This window comes from Pinus tabuliformis, chromosome 7 (assembly GCF_031772625.1).
Source record: "Pinus tabuliformis cultivar Carrire ecotype Pingquan chromosome 7, CPIR1, whole genome shotgun sequence".
In the NCBI taxonomy this organism is placed as follows: domain Eukaryota; kingdom Viridiplantae; phylum Streptophyta; class Pinopsida; order Pinales; family Pinaceae; genus Pinus; species Pinus tabuliformis.
In genome coordinates, this window is record NC_142293.1 from 365,395,631 (window position 1) to 365,413,875 (window position 18,245).

General features: G+C 36.6%; 1 protein-coding gene across 1 annotated transcript; it reads left to right on the top strand.

Moving 5' to 3' along the window:
* Positions 1-865: 865 nt before the first annotated feature.
* LOC149247486 (ABC transporter C family member 8-like) lies at positions 866-11,449 on the top strand. The gene is made up of 5 exons (XM_089444330.1): positions 866-1,136; positions 3,286-3,839; positions 3,994-4,038; positions 4,708-4,860; positions 11,159-11,449. The coding sequence occupies exons 1-5, from the start codon at positions 866-868 to the stop codon at positions 11,447-11,449; spliced, it is 1,314 nt and encodes a 437-aa protein (XP_089300456.1).
* The last annotated feature ends 6,796 nt before the right edge of the window (positions 11,450-18,245 follow it).

The following is an 18,245-nucleotide window of genomic DNA, read 5'->3' on the forward strand; positions in this document are numbered from 1 at the left end:
TAAAAATTTAAAACCCCTTAATTTCGCCAAAGGGTGAACATTCGCCCCTAAAATTTTCCATGATTACCACCATAAAAAAGAATACCTTACCAAAATTAATCACCAATCAATAAACTAGAATCTCGAAAAATACAAGTCATTCCAATAATCAGTAAGCCCACTACGATTAGAAAAAGAATAATACAAAATCACATAACCGAGTATAACATAAAGACTCTAATCTCTCCTCATTACCACCCATTATGCTTTATTGCCATATTATGAAGTAGGCAAATCATCTTCATCATTAATGACCTCCTCTTTAGTTAGTTGCCATCTGAGGAGCATGTGACACTTTAAAGGACACAACATGACTTTATTGCCCTACTAATAAGATTATGAAATGGGTAAATCATATTTAGCATTAATGACCACCTATTTTGATAGAATGGCACGGTTAACCAATCTATTTACATTTGACTACTCTCATTTAACATTATAAAAACAAAAAATGATACTAAAATCAACTTTCCAACCCTTCTCAATACTAAAATATTTAAATTCTAAATTAATATCAAGGCTTATAATAATACTTCAACTTATGGTATATTACGAAAGAATATTCCGAAACATCATTGAAATAACCATACTATTTTGCCTTCCGTAGGAGTTGCAAGGGAGCAAGACACAGTAAGTTGGGGTAGGACACAGGAGTCGTCTTATATTCGGAGGAAGCCAAAAACAAATTGTTTCAAAGAAGCATTGGGAGAGGGCACACATAACTAGGCAAAACTGAATTCTCTGTGGTTGCGGATAAGGCTGGCAACGGGAAAAGGGGTTTACATAATTCAAATTTTGGGAGATTCCAAGATAGCTGACTAGATCAATGGCAGAGTGTAAATCTCCAGAATTAGATCCTCTCCCCAATCTTCTCGGAAAAGATCAAGCAACTAAAAGAAAATTTCAACACGCATATGTAGAGTTCAATCTTTCCGCTAATGAGCATCCTGAGCAAGCTTTATCTGTTTGGACAGGTGTGGTTTTACCACATAGGGATGGGGCGGGGGTGGGGCGGGCTATCATATTAACACCCAATGAGGAGACTAGCCACAGCAACCGGCCTAAAACTGCAGGACAGATGCTGATAAATCTGTGCTGTTTCATTTTTGGTTTTTCCATGGGGAAGATCTGGATCCAAGTTTTTGTTAGAAGAGCCTATAGGGCAAAATCTGTTTGATGTGTGAAGTAATTGGGCTTTCTGGAGGAAGAACAGCAAGCAGAATTATAGCCCTAGCCCTTTTTGGGTTAGGCTTTGACATTGACACAACTTTTTCTCAGTGCTCGGCGCATTCGCAATGTATGTTCAAATTTCGATTTAAAACAGTAAATATACAATCAATGTATGTTCAAATTTCGATTTAAAACAGTAAATATACAATCGATATTCAAATTCCTATTTCAAACACTAAATATACAATTTATATATACAAATTTCTATTTCAAATAGGAATTAGAAATATCGTGTTTTTTTCCTTTCCTTGAAAAGGATTAGGAGCACAAACACTGCGTCGGAAAACATATCATGACGATCCAACAGTTTACTAGGAGAATGCAAACAAACAAGAAACGTTTGCCTTGCTGTGAAACTTTTCGGGTTACAGTGTATAAATAAAGAAAATTGCAGCATTGCTGGGACTTGAACCCGTGTCTCCCAGGCGAGAGAGCTGACCAAGTTGACTACAGTTGAGCGAGAAGTGTACGAAGTAATATTGAAGACAACCTTCTAATTTTTTACTCTAAATTGTAATTAGTTGGAAACGACAAACAATCAATCCATCGACGATGGGGCTCGGATCGTGTTTATAGAAAACAGAACAGATTGGAACGCTGGTATCAATCTATGAATGAGTAGATTGGAACACTGGTTTCAATCTATGAAAGGAAGTAACTAACTGCTGCACACGGCACGGCGCATTCGGAACAATAACGAACAACGTTCTCTCAACTCTCAACCATCCAAGGATTTTGAGATGGTTTCCTCTGGCACCTCTCTATCAAAATCAAATCAGAGACCACGCAGTTGTCACGATTTTATCCAGTAAGAAGAAATATTGGGAGCTGTCACATTTTGTTTTTGTTTTTAGTATTGAATCACTATATTAGGAGCTAAATATATGTAATAAAAGAGTTTAGCTAAAGGAGAAACAATGTGGTAGACGGGAGAATGATTTTTTCATGAAATAGATGGCTATGCTATACAAGTTTTGTGGCCTTATGAAAGTGCAAGATGATATATAGCCTCCTAAAACTGTTAACTCTCTCTCTCGTTGACCATTTGGCTTTGTGGACGTTTAATAAAATATTTTCTATTCTATTCTTCCTAGGGAATATTTAATATTTGTAGAATTAATCTTGCATTATGATCACAAACTTTCACAATGCGAGAGGAGATGTTCAATTTTGGTTCGTCTTCTGCAATTCGTGACCATTAACTGTAGCTTTGTTATAGAAAAGGCCTTAAAATTACTATTTTTACGCCGTAAGGTGTTTTCCTCTAAAATCCATCCCCTTTTTCGCCTACCTGTCATTCTTGGACACCGTACGGTTAGATGTTAGACGATTAAAAAAATTTGAACCGTTGATCAAAACAGTTACAAATTCATTGGAAATAGTTACAAATTGGTTACAAAGGCGGACAATTGCAGTCTGGATTTTGTGAAGGATTGTGTAGCTAATTTGGCGACAGCCCCTCCCCTGGGTCCCTCTAGGCCACTCTGGCAGATTCATTTTCTGCACGTTAGATCGGAGGATGCAGAGTCTAGCGCTTTCTGAATCTTGTAATTCCCTACTTAACTTGAAGAGACCCAAGCCGAGGGAATCTCAAAATCAAAACCAGAAGACACGAAATTTGATGGTAAGCAACATCTTCCATCGAATCTGCGAGTGCGTTCAACAATTTTGGTGAATACAAGGTCTGCTCCAGGACTCCATGTACTCTTCCTGTTTGCTAAAATTTCAAAAGTGTGCAGTGTTTATAATATGTCTGGTCTTCTTCTGCATCTTGGATATCACTGCAAAAGCTCTTACATGGTTTGTTTTTGTTAGCTATTTCGTTAAAGCTAAATCTCAAGAAACCACCAGCCATTGTTGCCATTACCTGGTGGACCATCGAATTTGTTTTAGGATCACTATTAGCCCTTTCCTCTATAGCAAAATTTTTCTCAACTGAAACATTCTCTGCTAAAACAATCCTAGATATTACTACATGGGTAAATTGTTTTCTTCTACTTTGTTGTGCTATTAAAGCTGTTAGATGCCATATCTTCATCAACACTAAGGATTTATCAGATCCCCTATTAAAGGAAACTGCAGAAGAAGAGATCCAAGTTACTCCATTGAGTAAAGAAGGGTTTTTGAGCCGTCTGACTTTCAAATGGTTGGATCCTTTACTACGTCTAGGCTATTCAAAAACACTGGAACTCAAAGATATACCGCATTTACCCTCTGAAGATGAAGCATTCACAACTCAAAAGGCATTTGCAGAAGCATGGGATCTTCATAGAAACCAAGAACCATTAAACAAACAGACAATATTCAAAGCATTATCAAAATGCTACTGGAAAGATATGGTAGTTACGGGAGTATTTGCATTTATGAGATCAGCAGCAACAATTTCTGCACCTCTGTTTATGCGGTCCTTTGTACAATTAGCAAGTAGAGAACAGTCTTTCCAAAATGAAAACATCATTCTTGTTGAAGGTTTATTTGCAGTTAAGCTCATAGAGTCCTTCTCTCGAAGGCATTGGTACTTCAATTCTAGACGCATAGGTATGCGAATGCGTTCGGCCTTGATGGCAGCTGTATATCAGAAACAACTTCGGCTGTCCAGTCTAGGATGACAAAGACATGTCACTGGTGAGATTGTAAACTACATAGTTGTAGATGCATATCGTTTTGGAGGGTTTCCGTGGTGGCTGTATTGGGGTTGGACCGTCCCTTTGCAAATATGTGTAGCAATTGGCATCCTTTTTGCCACAATTGGATGGGCAACTATTCCAGGTTTGTTCATCATCATTCTTACTCTCATTCTAAACAAACCTCTGGCCAAAACCCTCCAGAAGTGCCAAGCTGAGTTCATGACTGCACAGGATGAAAGACTTAGAATAACATCTGAAATTCTTAATAGTATGAAAATAATCAAACTACAAGCATGGGAAGAAAAATTTAAAGAGCTGATAGAAAATCTCTGAGCTGTGGAGTTCAAATGGTTGTCTTTAGCACAGTTTAATAGAACATATGGTACCATACTCTACTGGATGTCACCCATCATTACTGCATCTATAGTTTTTGTTGGGTGTGCTATCATAGGGGATCCACCGTTAACTGCCACAACCATATTTACAGTGCTTGCAACATTCCGTGGTGGTATGCAATTTTTTGTGTTAAATATAGGTTAAGTATGACTGCCTGAAGCATATCCTAGCATCTATTTGGCTGTGGCAAGCTATTGTTCATGGTATGTAATATTTCTGAGTTGAACCTAAATGATATATAGTTGTTCTGAAGTTTGAATGGTGTATATTTGGCACTGTGTGTTTTTTATCGAATTAAAATACACGAAAACACACTGAGAGTGTGAGCTAAGTGACGGAAGTGGAGATGGGAATGATGATTATCTTTCTTTTCCTTTATATAAATCTCTGCATTACTGAGCACTTTGTATGGCAGCCAAGTCAAGAGGTTGACACTGGCGGGTTGACTAGAGCCAGTTTTCCCAAGGGTTTTGTGTTCGGAATGACGACTTCGACTTACCAGGTGGAAGAAGCTGTCAAGTCCGATGGAGGACGACCGAACATTGGGTTAATTTTATCCGTCAACCAGGTATGCATTTTTTCACAACTAATTTGGCTTTGTTGGATCAATCATATTCCTGCACTGTAATGTTTTTCACACATTCATGTTTTTCAGATTTAGGGGTGTTTGGTCTTTTCTTTTCAGGGATTGTAGCTAACAATGTCACTACTGATATTGTGGTGGATGAATACCATCTTTATAAGGTATATGCTTCTTCTCCCATTTTTCCATTTTGGCCTTTTTTTCATGAGAATTCAAATGATAAAGTTTATGGTTTTTTCAATCGAAAAAGATTTTGTAGGAAAAATGTTGTTTCTATCATGAGTTATTTAAATGTGGAAATTTAACCACAAATATTTGTTTCATAGAGTGATGTAGAGTTGATGGTAAATATGAAAATGGATGCCTACAGTTTCTCGATATCTTGGTCTAGGACTTCTCCAAGTAGGAAGATACTTGGGTTTTGATTGTTGTCCAAATTTAATATATGAATGAAAGATTTTGAGTGTATTAAATTTATAAGTTAAATATTTAAGTTACTTACATTAAATTCCAGCTTTTGCTTCAGCGTACAAATAACTTTCAAAAATATAGAATGGTCCCTTGAAGTATAATTTATGGATCTGGGACTTACCAGGTGGAAGGAGTTGCCAAGTCCGATGGATGAGGGCTGAACATTTGGGATAATTTTATCCGTCAACTAGGTATGCATTTTTTCACAACTAAGTTGGTATCATTGGATCAATCATATCCTTGCACTGTAATGTTTTTCACACATTCAGGTTTTTTAGATTTTAGGGGTGTTTGGGCTTTTCTTTTCAAGGATTGTAGCTAACAATGTCACTGCCAATGTTATGGTGGATGAATACCATCTTTATAAGGTATATGCATCTTCTACCATTTGTCCATTTTGGACCTTTTTTCATGAGAATTCAAATGATAAAATTTATGGGTTTTTCAATGGAAGAAGATTTTGTAGGAAAAATTTTGTTTCTATCTTGAGTTATTTAAATGTGGAAATTTAACCGCAAATATTTGTTTCACAGAACGACGTAGAGTTGATGGTAAATATGAACATGGATGCCTATAGTTTCTCGATAACTTGGTATAGGAGTTTTCCAAGTAGGTAGATACTCAGGTTTTGATCGTTGTCCAAACTTAATATATGAATGAAATATTTTGACTGTATTAAATTGATAAGTTAAATATCTAATTTACTTACATTAAAGACTATAACTTTTAAAAACATAGAACAGATCCCTAAAGTATAGTTTATGGATCTATGATTTATAACCGTGTTTCTGAAGTTGTGTGTATTTGATGATGCAGAAGGAGCAGGTTGGATCAATTACAAGGGTGTCCAATATTAAAATAATCTCATTAACTACCTGCTTAAAAGAGGTAATTGTGCTAGCATCTCATACAAATTCCTTCAGCTAATGCATTTTTTGAATTTTCAAAATGTAAAACGGGGGATTCCAGTAGTCTCTTAATCGTTGTGATAGGAAGAATTGTAGTTCTGGCGGCTTATTCTTATTTTGTATCATCCGTTGCTTTGTTTTATTCATGCTTCTTTCAATCTATGTTCTAATGCAGTTGTCCTGTTAGGTTTAGTTATAACAACTTTAAAAAGTTCTATCATGTTGGTTTTCAGTGTGTCTTACTACATCCTTGTCCATGTTCTACAATATTTCTTGTGTCTTTGCTCAATGCTTGTATATCATTTAAAATGGCAGTCTGTGGTTCAAATAATTTGTGGTCTATGATTCTTGAGATTCTGGCCTATTTGTATTGATGGCTTGCCTTTATTGGCATGAACTCAAATTTCTGTAGTTTGTGATCTATGATTCCTGAGATTCTGGCATATTTGTATTCATGGATTTCTGGGAAGGAAACATTTAATCTCTGTAGTTTGTGATTTATGTTGTACAATACTTCCTATGGGTATGGCCAGTTGGATGACTACTGATTGGTATAGCCTGTTTGTGTTCATGGCTAAAACCTTGGCTTTTTGTGGTGTAGACTGGTGCATTCATGTGATTATGGTCTATTTCCATTGAAGTTGTGTATAATAGAAACCATTGCATGTGTTTCTCATTGTTGCAATTTATGCAATTCAAAGTGTTATCTGTAACTAAGGCCCTCTTGTTCTTATGACATTTACATTGTTAGCCTTTGGCCTTCACTCGCTGTTATCGCTAAAATTTGACTTCATTTTTAGATATCATGCCCTCTACAATTTTTATTATTATGACTTACAATACTTCTTGTGGGTATGACGTGTTGGATGACTACCAATTGGTATCGCCTGTTCGCATTCATTACTAAAATCCCAGATTCTGTCATGTAGAGTGGTGCATTCTTGTGTGTTTCTTGTGGCTTATATCCACTTAAGTCCTGTAATAAAAACATTGCATATGTTTCTTATTGTTGTAATTTCTTCAATTCAATCTGTTTTCTGTGACTATGGCCTTATCATTGTTATGAATTTTATATAAAAGTTCTCTCAGTGTTATAGTGTTACTGTTTGGCCTTCACTAGCCACTGTTGTAAAATTTCATTTCATTTTTGGGTATCACGCCCTATGCAAATCTTTATCACTAAGATTTATCGGAAGTGCTTGAAACAACCTATGGAGGGTTGCTAAATTATGGAGTTGTGTCAGTTATCTATATTTCATTAGCACTGATACAGAGCATGTAATTCAAAACCCATCTCATAATTTCCAGCTTCCGATACTTTCCATGGTATTAATAATGACATACATATCATTTTTTGTTGCATAGTGAGGGCTATGCAAAATTCGCAGAGTTCTGCTTCAAAACCTTTGGCAACAGGGTGAAACACTAGATGACATTCAATGAGCCACGGGTTGTTGCTGCTCTTCGTTATGACAATGACATTTTTTCTCCTAGAAGGTGCTCTGCTCCATTTGGGAACTGCACAGCAGGAAATTCTGCGACAGAACCCGACATTGTTGCACACAATTTGCTGCTTTCACATGCTAATGTTGTAAAGGTTTATAGAGAAAAGTATCAGGTCTGCTACAATCTAGAAAACAATTTCTATTTAAATCTTAACAGAATGAAATGGCCACTGATGCTGAAAGCTTTCTCCAACTTCAGCCCATGCAAAAGGGAAAAATTGGGATACTTTTGGACTTTGTATGGCAGTTGTATATCAGAAACAACTTCAGCTGTCCAGTCTAGGAAGACGAAGACATGCCATTGGTGAGATTGTAAACTACATATCTATATATGCATATCGTTTTGGAGAGTTTCCATGGTGGCTGCATTGGGGTTGGACCGTCCCTTTGCAAATATGTGTAGCAACTGGCATCCTTTTTGCCACAGTTGGATGGGTAGCTATTCCAGGTTTTCTCATCATCATTCTTACTCTCATTCTAAACAAACCTCTGGCGAAAACCCTCCAGAAGTGCCAAGCTGAGTTCATGACTGCACAGGATGAAAGACTCAAAATAACATCTGAAATTCTTAATAGTATGAAAATAATCAAACTACAAGCATGGGAAGAAAAATTTAAAGCGCTGATAGAAAATCTCCAAGCTGTGGAGTTCAAATGGTTGTCTTCAGCACAGTTTAATAGAACATATGGTACCATACTCTACTGGATGTCACCCATCATTACTACATCTATAGTTTTTGCCAGGTGTGCTATCATAGGGGATCCACCATTAACTGCCACAACCATAGTTATAGTGCTTGCAACATTACGTGTGATACAAGATCCAGTGAGAATGCTACCTGAAGTTTTCGCTATATTAATTTAGGTTAAAGTCTCCTTAGATCGTCTGGACAAGTTCTTACAAGATGATGAGCTGAGACCAGATTCTGTTGTGAGGAAAGCACTTGCCGGATTCCAGTATACCATCAAAATTCATCAAGTCATACTCAGCTGGGATCCATAATCTTCATTGACAAAGCCAACATTGAAGGGAATAAATCTGCACATTAAAACCGGAGAAAAGACAGTAATTTGTGGCTCAGTGGGATCAGGGAAATCTGCTCTGCTATATACAATTCTTGGAGAAATCCCAAAAATTTCAGGAGATGTACATTGAACATTAACTACTCTTCTTGAGCAAAAGTAACCATTTCGTAGTTCAAAAAGATTGTAGATGAAGCTTTTTTGCTTTCTATATACAAAAATTCTTCCATAAACATTTTGATTGGACTACATGCAGGTTGAAGTATATGGTAATGTTGCCTATGTGGCACAAACAGATTGGATTCAAAGTAGTACTGTCAGAGATAACATACTCTATGGGAAACCAATCGACAAAATTCAATACAAGAAGGCAATAAAATCTTGGTGGATTGAATATGAGTGGAGGACAAAAACAAAGGATTCAGTTGGCTAGAGCAGTATATAACGATGTTGACATTTATCTATTGGATGATCCCTTCAGTGCAGTCGATGCTCATATAGCTTCAACTCTATCAAATAAGGAGGAGACATTACATAAGAGAGACTCCAAGACTTGTTAATGTTGCTTGTCATAGTATCAAAAATCTGGTTAAACTTTGTATCAGATCTGTAAAGATCTTAGAATGAGATCTAGACATATTAATGTGAAAATTTCTGTGCATATTAGATATAAAAGATTTGAGTTTTGGATTATCAAAGCTATAGATTGAGAACTACATGGATTGCTTGATAGGATGGCTGATTCGATTTGTATATCAGGATTGCTAGCTTCTTTGTGGTGGTAGTGTGAGATCAATTGGGAATTGCTACTCGTTTCATACTTCAAGAGGGAAATGAATTTCCCAATGATGGTGGTGATGAAGGAACCCAGCAAAAGCACAGAGAATAGCATAGTTGATTGAACAAAAAAATCAATTGTGTAAATACAAATAACACACCCTACAAAGTGATGTCTTCTTGAATATTGATCAATATGAATGATTTTCCTTTCACAGTTCTTGTGTTTTGATTCTTTATGAATAGGAATTGATTCATTCAACTAAAATTGGTATTGTTGATTTTGATGGCACTTCTGTTCTCCAGCTTGATTATTGGGTGATGTGCCGAATTTACAAGAAAAATGGTCATTCTCAAAGAGTACAAGGGGTAGAATGAGATGAATCACCAAGTGTAGATGAAGTGATGGCTTCTTTGCCTGATATTGATCAACAAAGCAAACTACAACTGCCCAAAATTGCCTCTTTTAGTGGGTTGTTGGAGAGTGACGATCCTTTCATAGATGCATTTTTAAACGATGAAGCCATGGATGGAAATGGAAACAGCAGCAGACTACCTCAAGCCCAGTCCTCCAACCTCTCTCACAACAATTTCCGCAATAACAATGAAAAAAAATAGCGATTTCCGATATGAAGTTGTCCCAAAACAAGAAGAATTAGCAGTGGAGAATGACAACAAATTCAATTCTATCAAGAGGACCCTCTCCTTAGCATATGGGGATGATGAAACCAACCCTGCAGAGAGATTCAACAACATGGACAACAACTATAGCTACAACATCAACAATAATGTTTCAGCCTTGCTTAATTCAATGCAGCCCAATCAAACTTTCCAATAGCAGAACTTCTTAACCGCATTGAATGATAGTCAACAGAATTTCAGACTTCCCTACATTCAGAACATGCATTGGACCACCTAAGAAAAAAAAAAAAAACTTCAATTCTAGACGCACAGGCATGCGAATGCGTTCGGCCTTGATGGCAGATGTATATCAGAAACAACTTCAATTGTCCAGTCTAGGAAGATGAGGACATGCCACTGGTGAGATTGTAAACTACATAGCTGTAGATGCATATCATTTTGGAGAGTTTCCATGGTGGCTGCATTTGGGTTGAACCGTCCCTTTGCAAATATGTGTAGCAATTGACATCCTTTTTGCCACAGTTGGATGGGCAGCTATTCCAGGTTTGCTCATCATCATTCTTACTCTCATTCTAAACAAACCTCTGGCCAAAACCCTCCAGAAGTGCTAAGCTGAGTGCATGACTGCACAGGATGAAAGACTTAGAATAACATCTGAAATTCCTAATAGTATTAAAATAATCAAACTACAAGCATGGGAAGAAAAATTTAAAGAGCTGATAGAAAAATTCTGAGCTGTGGAGTTCAATGGTTGTCTTCAGGACAATTTTCTAGAACATATGGTACCATACTCTACTGGATGTCACCCATCGTTACTTCATCTATAGTTTTTTCTAGGTGTGCTATCATAGGGGATCCACCGTTAACTGCCACAACCATATTTACAGTGCTTGCAACATTCCGTGTGATACAAGATCCAGTGAGAATGCTACTTGAATTTTTGGCTATATTAATTCAGGTTAAAGTCTCCTTAGATCGTGTGGACAAGTTCTTACAAGATGACAAGCTAAGACCAGATTTTGTTGTGAGGAAAGCACTTGCCAAATCCCAGTATATCATCGAAATTCATCAAGCCATACTCAGCTGGGATCCAAAATATTCATTGACAAAGCCAACATTGAAGGGAATAAATCTGCACATTAAAACTGGAGAAAAGGTAGCAATTTGTGGCTCAGTGGGATCAGGGAAATCTTCTCTGCTATATACAATTCTTGGAGAAATCCCAAAAATTTCAGGAGATGTTAATTGAACATTAACTACTCTGTTATGAAACCAGCTCAAGAAAAGATAGAAAAGATAGATCAACGCCTTAGAATTCAGCCTCTTCGAGGGGGCAACCTCCTTTACATTACATAAATGAACAATTCTTGGATGATACAAATGAAAATACCTCCTTTCTATATATAGGAGTCTAAGTGGTCCCAATACAATCAAAGCCTACATAAAAATAATATTGTAGGGCACAACAGTAACAATGGTGGGCTTCTATGTGGCATAATAGTAACAATATGGGCACTACATGGGTACATCAATATAATAGGTGGGTTATACTAATAGCAATAAGGGGTTACACTAGTAGTATAGGGGCCTAACATGCCCCTCTCCTTCAAAAAGCGTTGTCCTCAACGCTTGAGTAGTTCTTGATGCTTCTATATAAAATTCTTGTCCTCCCATGTGGAATATTCAGCGGGTAAGTTCTTCCACTTGATGAGATACTCTGAAATTGATCGATTTCATAGCTGTCGGGTTCTTGTTTGTGTGACTGCTCCAGGTTCCAATATGATTTTTCCTTCCTCTTCAATTTCTGGCAATATTGCTTGAATTGGGATCTTTTGCAACTTTTGAATAAGTGGCCATACTTCTTCGTTCTTCTTCCATTCATCCGTTGCTTCATTTATCCAATTTGGTTGGATAATATAAATAGCATAAAACAAAGCTTCCACATCCTCATCCTTGAAGCGTCTTCCCATTCGGTAAGGTCGCCATTTTTTAAGTGCATGTAGTATTGCCAACATTTCCTTCTCATAAATAGCTTGCTTGAGATGTAGCAGTAAAAATACCCAATCACTCACATCAAAACATTTTTCACTACGATGTTGATCTACCTGTTGTTTCATTTGATTTTGCACCGAAGTGGCGTTATCCTTTAAAAGTTGGAGAACTTGTTGTTCATGCTCGATATGATCTTTCTCTACTTGGACCTTTTTCTTCTTGATATGTCCTTCTATCTTTTGAGGAGTGGTAATTTCTTCCAGTCCTTTACAAGATATGGTCGGATTCATTTCTTGATGCTCGATGTGATCTTTCACTTCTTGAACATTTTTCTTCTTGATGTGTCCTTCTATCTTGATAGTTTGAGGAGTGGTAATTTCATCCATTGAATTACAAGATATGGTTGGATTCATTTCTTCTTTCTCGATGTGATCTTTCACTTCTTGCACCTTTTTATTCTTGATATGTCCTTCTATCTTGAGAGTTTGAGGAGTGGTAATTCTTGCCAATGCTTTACAAGATATGGTCTGATTCATTTCTTCTTTCTCTGGGGTGGTGTCCTGACGTATATCCTCTTCTTTTGATGTTTCTTGATCCTTTTCTTCCTCCTCTTCATATTCTATGTAAAATAATTTCTTCTCAGCACACCTATGACCTTTAGTGCATTTTCTATCACAATTGTAACAAAGCCCTTTTTCTCTTTTTTCTTCCAATTGTTGTGGTGTAACCCTTGTAGGTTGTGGAAGGCTGGGAGAAACAACACTTCCATCTTTATAGTTGTGAGGGGTATGCTTCCTGGTTTCCATAATTTTGCTTTCCATTATGTCACAAATCCCTTTTACTCTTTCCAATTGTTGTGGTGTTGCTCTAAAGAAGGTGTTGCTCTTTATATCCTCATAATGTGCTATCATTTCCTCCGTGAAAATTGACCACGTAACAAGTTTTTTACGAGAACAAAGCCCTTTGTACCATAAAAATTGATCTGGTTCTAAATATGAAGATGCAATACATACCTTTTGTAACAGTTGTACACCATGTATATCAAAATATTGCTCCATCTGAAGTATCCAATTTACCGGATCCTTGCCATCAAACTTCCTCATCTTGCTTTTTCTTGATTTTAGGAGCTCTACCTTGAAACGACTGTAACTCTGTACTTTCAGATCTTTAAGTTCTGAACTTGTGACTTGTAGTAGCCCTCTGTGTCCTCTTTCCAATGCCACAAGTCTGATCCAAATTGGATTCTCCAAGAAAACGTTATGCACAATCTCCCGCAGTGACCTGATTATAGACTAGTTCAGTAGAGCGAACTTGTATGAAGTGCCACGTGTCACTGTTTCCACCTTTGACTTTGAAAAATATATAAGCCGAAGCTACAGTCCGTCCTCTTTCTGTACCTTCTTACGAAATTTCAATCCGATGCTCAGAAAGAAAGTTATGACGATTTTCCCCAGGTCACCTTTTTTGCATGTAATTCAGGAGTCTGCAAAAAGACCAACTTCCGCAAATCATATCTCCGAAAATATCATGAAAAAAGATCTGAAATTCGGACCCAAGGTTCAGCGCCAATTCTTCTCAAATGGGTTTTTTTTGCGACTTCTTAAACGTCACAGAAAAAAATTTATAGCGAAAATTCCACGATGACCTGTTTGGAGTAGCGAAACCCTAGAATCCAAAGCTCTGATACCAAATGTTATGAAACCAGCTCAAGAAAAGATAGAAAAGATAGATCAACGCCTTAGAATTCAGCCTCTTCGAGGGGGCAACCTCCTTTACATTACATAAATGAACAATTCTTGGATGATACAAATGAAAATACCTCCTTTCTATATATAGGAGTCTAAGTGGTCCCAATACAATCAAAGCCTACATAACAATAATATTGTAGGGCACAACAGTAACAATGGTGGGCTTCTATGTGGCATAATAGTAACAATATGGGCACTACATGGGTACATCAATATAATAGGTGGGTTATACTAATAACAATAAGGGGTTACACTAGTAGTATAGGGGCCTAACAACTCTTCTTGAGAAAAAATAACCATTTCATAGTTCAACAAGATTGTAGATGCAGCTTTTTTGCTTTCTATATACAAAAATTATTCCATAAATTTTTTGATTGGACTACGTGCAGATTGAAGTATATGGCAATGTTGCCTACGTGGCACAAATATCTTGGATTCAGAGTGGTACTGTCAGAGAGAACATACTCTATGGGAAACCAATGGACAAAATTCAATACAAGAAGGCAATAAAATCTTGTGCATTAGACAAGGATATGTAGAGTTTTTCTCATGGAGATATGATAGAGATTGGGGAGAGAGGATTGAATATGAGTGGGGGACAAAAACAGAGGATTTTGTTGGCTAGAGAAGTATATAACGATGCTGACATTAATCTATTGGATGATCCCTTCAGTGCAGTCGATGCTCATACAACTTCAACTCTATCAAATAAGGAGGAGACATTACATAAGAGAGACTCTAAGACTTGCTAATATTGCTTGTCATAGTATGAAAAATCTGGTTTACCTCTGTATCAGATCTATAAAGATCTTAGAATGAGATCCAAACATATTAATGTGAAAATTTATGTGCATATTAGATATAAAAGATTTGAGTTTTGGGTTATCAAAGCTATAGATTGAGAACTAAATGGATTGCTTGATAAGATGGCTGGTTCGATTTGTATATCAGGATTGCTAGCTTCTCTGTGGTGGTAGGGTGAGATCAATTGAGAATTGCTACTCGTTTCATACTTCAAGAGGGAAATGAATTTTCCAATGATGGTGGTGATGAAGGAACCTAGCGAAAGCATAGAGAATAGCATAGTTGATTGAATAAAAAAATCAATTGTGTAAATACAAATAACACACCCTACAAAGTGATGTCTTCTTGAATATTGATCAATATGAATGATTTTCCTTTCACAGTTCTTGTGTTTTGATTCTTTATGAATAGGAATTGATTCATTCAACTAAAATTGGTATTGTTGATTTTGATGGCACTTTTGTTCTCCAGCTTGATGATTGGGTGTTGTGCCAAATTTACAATAAAAATGGTAATTCTCAGAGAGTACAAGGGGTAGAACGAGATGAATCACCAAGTGCAAATGAAGTGATGGCTTCTTTGCCTGATATTGATCAGCAAGTGATCTTCGCCAAAAAATATTTTTTGTAAACTTGATATGGATCACAGAAGCCTAAACTCTACTAAAACAAACTACAACTGCCCAAAATTGCCTCTTTTAGTGGGTTGTTGGAGAGTGACGATCCTTTCGTAGATGCTTTTTTAAACGATGAAGCCATGGATGGCAATGGAAACAGCAGCAGACTACCTCAAGTCCAATCCTCCAACCTCTCTCACAACAATTTCAGCAATAACAATGACAACAATAACGATTGCCGATATGAAGTTGTCCCAAAACAAGAAGAATTAGCAGTGGAGAATGACAACAAATTAAATTCTCTCAAGAGGACCCTCTCCTTAGCATATGGGGACGATGAAACCAACCCTGCAAAGAGATTCAACAACATGCAAAACAACTACAGCTACAACGTCAACAATAATGTTTCAGCCTTGCTTAATTCAATGCAGCCCAATTAAACTTTCCAACAACAGAACTTCCTGAGCGCATTGAATGACCATCAACAGAATTTCAGACTTCCCTACATTCAAAACATGCATTGGACCACCTAAGCAAACAGAAGAAAAAAAATAAATAGCTGCAAATCCACTGATGTTTGACACACAGACAATATATCTAGGACAATGATTTGATCTTCATCGAATTTAAATGTCATAAAAACAATGTATGAAACAACTAAATTCCCCCATTTCACAATTAGTATAACAACACATGCATGAACACCATAACATTAGAAAACTAGCACGCCATGAATTGGGAAATGGAATGAAAACATACAGGACAGTCTTCATCCCTCTTGATCAGATTGACATGTACTGGAACCCTCCTGTTTGATGGCTCAAATTCTTTAGGGCATTCAAACTTCTGGATACTCTGCAGAAAAACAATTCAATGCCTATAAAAAAAATTGTTGTGTAGCATGAAAATCAGATTATGCTTGTTTAAACTGACATAATATGCAACTTTCATCATAAAAATAAAAAATGCTAGCACATACTACTTGACACAGCTTTACCATTTAGAATAACCAGAATTGTCCAAAAGACATAACTGGCACAAATGTCGCTTGAATGAAAATAACGTTGAAGCACAATTCCCATTCTAAAATCTAATTTTTGCATCCCTGTAATAAAAGTGGCATCATATAGAATGCTTCAAGATAGGTCTGCAAGTAGCTAAGTAATTGGACCGTTGAGAGGCCATGATGGATGAAAGTTGTATATATTATTTTTCTCCAAGGACCACGGAGCTAACTGAAATCCATTTTTATATGATTTGTGACACATGCAAAGTTAGTCAATATTACCATACTAGCTGACAATAGAGTTTCAGATAACAATGTGATATGGTTTAAGGTCTTCATATAACACTAGAGTTTGAATTGAACAGTGAGCCTTATGATAAATACAACAAATTTTATCTTCGCACATTGTTTCATTTCTCCACTGGATTTGGTTTTGCAAGGATCATAAAAACAATGTATGAAACAACTAAATTCTCCCATTTCACAATTAGTATAACAGCACATGCATGAACACCATAACCTTAGAAAAACTAGCACGCCATGAATTGGACAATGGAATGAAAACATATAGGACAGTCTTCATCCCTCCTGATTATATTGACATGTATTGGAACCCTTCATCTACTGGCTCCAATTCTTTAGGGCATTCAGACTTCTGGATACTCTGCAGAAAAACAATTCAATGCCTATGAAAAAAATTGCAGTGTAGAATGAAAATCAAATTATGCTGGTTTAAAGTAACATTATGTAGCTTTCATCATAAAAATAAAAATGTAAGCACATACTACTTGACATGGCATTACCATTTAGAATAACCATAATTGTCCAAAAGACATAACTCGCACAAATGCCGCTTGAATGAAAATAATGCTAAAGCACAATTCCCATTCTAAAATCTAATTTCTGCATCCCTATAATAAAAGTGACATCATATAGAATGCTTCAAGATAGGTCTGCAATTAGCTAGGTAATTGGACCATTGAGAGGCCATGATGGATGAAAGTTGTATATGTTATTATTCTCCAAGGACCACGGAGCTAACTAAAATCCATTTTTATATGATTTGTGACACAGGCAGAGTTATTCAATATTACCATACTAGGAGTAATGAGCAAGAGATGTCTCTGTGTACGATGTTGCCATGGAATATAATAGGCATAGGAACAGTGTGGGCTGGAGGACAATACAGAGCTCCTTCATGAGCCCAAGCATTTGTTTTCACCTCCTTATCAACCACCTGTAGCTTCTTTGCGTCATAAGGAATATATCCTGGCAGGGATTCAGTTCATCATAATGTGATATAGTTTAAGGTCTTCATATTTCTAGGCAAATACATTAGAATGTTGTTTGAAAAGATTAACATACCTCTCCTTAAAATTTTGTATATTGATATGGATACCCAGTTGTTGTTCGCGTGAATTCATTTGTTTAACTTCACCTTCAACTAGGCAATCGTTAAAGTATCTAAACAAGTTCAATGGTTATTTATGACTACTTTTATTCCATTTGATAGCACTTTAACCCCTGAATAGGGTTTTTGGCATGGCTTCCTCAATTCAAACTCATTATCATATTATCATAGACCCTTGCTTTCAAAAAAGCCCATTGAATTTCAATATTCTTCCACACACTATGCCTTACGGCGTTTCCTTTGCAACATTAGGTGCAAATGCTAGTTAAATTCTAAATTAATATCAAGGCTTATAATAATACTTCAACTTATGGTATATTACGAAAGAATATTCCGAAACATCATTGAAATAACCATACTATTTTGCCTTCCGTAGGAGTTGCAAGGGTCCCTGCTAAGCCTACCACCCCCAACGACTTGACTTGTTATAATAAAAGAAACTCGTTTGTTATGTATTACTAGCTTTTA